Source organism: Nicotiana sylvestris, chromosome 11 (genome assembly GCF_000393655.2).
Source record: "Nicotiana sylvestris chromosome 11, ASM39365v2, whole genome shotgun sequence".
Taxonomy (NCBI): domain Eukaryota; kingdom Viridiplantae; phylum Streptophyta; class Magnoliopsida; order Solanales; family Solanaceae; genus Nicotiana; species Nicotiana sylvestris.
Window position 1 is genome coordinate 15,882,380 of NC_091067.1, and position 2,385 is coordinate 15,884,764.

Genomic DNA, 2,385 nt, shown 5'->3' on the forward strand with positions numbered 1-2,385 from the left:
TTTAGCCTCCTTTGATGTTCAACGGAGGGTTTGGCACCCTCCTCCAAAATAATCTTGTACATGTAAAAAGCGGGGCTTATGCCTCGGATATCCGCCAATGTCCATCCAATTGCTCTCTTCCTCTTTTGTAGCACCTCTAATGTGGACTCTACCAATATGTTAGTCAAACAAGAGGAAAGAATAACCGGTAAAGTAGAAGAATAGCTAAGGAATCATACCTGAGATGCGGAGGCAATGGCTTTAACTCCAAAATGGGAGGCTCCTCGATTGAGGGCTTTATTGGAGGAGTCTTCCAGTTTTCAAGATCCAAGGATAACTTGCGGGGTTCATAAATGTATGACCCCATTCCTTGAAATGCATTTACACATTTAAACATAGCCTTCTTTCTTTTCATCATTATCAAGGTTGAGCAAAACAGCTTCCAAATTATCCTCAACATTCATTGTGGCACTAGCATCATCAATAATCACATCGATCACCAAATCCACGAACAAACAAACTTCAATGCTATTCGGTTGCCTCATAGATTTGCACACATGGAAGACCACCTTTCCATCATCCATTCGGAAAGTGAGCTCACCGGCTTCCACATCAACAAGAGACTTCCCTGTAGCAAGGAAAGGTCTACTCAAAATAATAGGCACCTCATAGTCCACGGGGAGGATGAATTTGTCAACACGAACCAACACATCATCAATAATACCCAAAGGTCTCTTCATTGTACGATCCTCCATTTGTAACCTCATTGATGTGGGTCTTGGTTGCCCAATTCCCAAAGTTTTGAATGCCAAATAGGGCATCAAGTTGATACTCACCCCAAGATCACATAAAGCTTTGGCAAAGTCAGCACTTCCAATTGTACATGGGATTGTGAAAGCACCCGGATCTTCCAATTTAGGAGCCATTGAGTGCACAATTGCACTCACTTGATGTGTCATCTTTATAGTCTCACAATTCATCGACCTCTTCTTGGTCACCAAGTCCTTCATGAACTTTGCATATCCCGACATTTGTTCCAAGGCCTTAACTAACAGCACATTAATAGAAAAACTCCTCATCACGTCAATGAACTTTTAAATTGGTTCTCACCATTTTGCTTGGCAAGCCTTTGAGGATATGGAGGAGGAGGCCTTGGCATTGGTACGTCAGCCTTTGCCAATACCAGTTCTGGTATGTCAACAATGTGCTCCCTTGACGGGTTCACTTTTTCTTGTGTCTCCTCCACATTATCATCAATATCAATTCTCACCTCATCATTTGCTCGCACTTTATTGCTTTCCATCTCATCTTCTTGTACCAATTGTTCCTCATCCACAATTTTCTTTTGATTTGAGGTGGTTGCTTCCCCACATTTTTCACTCCTTGTAGTTACGGCTATGGCATGTCCCATGTTGTTCCCACCCTTCGAGTTCATCACCGTATCACTTGGCAGTGCCCCATTAGGATGAGTGTTCAAAGCTTACGAGATTCGGCCCAATTGAACTTCCAAATTGTGAATTGAAGTATTGTGAGAAGCTAATTGAGCATCGGAGTCGGCATTCCTCTCCATCATTTGTTTGAACATGTTCTCTATTCGGCCCATCTCATTGTTGGAAAAACTCGGGCCTTGGGAAGGATAGGGAGATGGATTGCTAGGTTATTGAAACATAGGAGGCCTTTGAAAACCCAACCCCCGGTTGTTGTTGTTGTTCCACACTCCTTGGTTGTTACCTCCCCAATAGCCTCGATTATTGCCACTCCAATTGCCTTGGTTATTTTGACCATTCCAATTTTCTTGATTGCCTTGATTGTTCCAATTCCCTTGGTTGTTTTAATTGTTCCAATTTCCTTGATTTCCTTGTGGTCGCCATTGTTGTTGATTCGGGCCTTGATTGTTGTTTCTTTGCCCTTGGAAGTTGTTCACATATTGTACTTCTCCTCTTCTTCACTGTACTGTTCATCTTGATCAAATCCACTATCATCTTGCTCATAACTTTCAACACGATTTTGCATTTGAGGACCCTTTTACCTTCTCTTGTTCACCATCATACTACATCCTTCCATTGTGTGAGCACGTGATTTTTGCCCTATGAGAACTACTTCCAGAAATTCAAAATAAAACAATTTTCCTTTGTGTGCAATTTTGAGAATTTTTCGTGACGTTTTTGATTAATTGTTTGTATTTGGCTGGGCATGTTTATTTTGTTTTGATTAATGAAAAAATAATATATACAAAAAAAATAGGTTGCATTTGCATTTAGGATTTAATAATTTTAAGTTAATTAGTAAATTACTTATTTTATAAAAATGAAGGAAAAACATAAAAATAATGCACTTTGCATTTTAGTGTTTAATTGTGTAATTTGGTATTTAATTATTTGTGATAATTATCATTTAGAGATAATT

The 2,385-nt window shown here is 39.6% G+C and overlaps 1 protein-coding gene across 1 annotated transcript; it reads right to left on the reverse strand.

Moving 5' to 3' along the window:
• Nucleotides 1-368: 368 nt before the first annotated feature.
• Nucleotides 369-1,390, reverse strand: LOC104240586 (uncharacterized). Its single transcript, XM_070160940.1, has 2 exons — nucleotides 1,090-1,390; nucleotides 369-1,027 (listed from the first exon to the last, which is right to left on the reverse strand). The coding sequence occupies exons 1-2, from the start codon at nucleotides 1,388-1,390 to the stop codon at nucleotides 369-371; spliced, it is 960 nt and encodes a 319-aa protein (XP_070017041.1).
• Nucleotides 1,391-2,385: the final 995 nt, after the last annotated feature.

Bases quoted from the DNA above. Each gene is read 5' to 3' on its own strand.
- LOC104240586 (XM_070160940.1), bottom strand. From the start codon at position 1,390: ATGGGACATGCCATAGCCGTAACTACAAGGAGTGAAAAATGTGGGGAA. The intron at 1,028-1,089 runs GTGAGAACCAAT...ATGTGCTGTTAG, and splicing joins AAGGCTTGCCAAGCAAAATG to TTAAGGCCTTGGAACAAATG.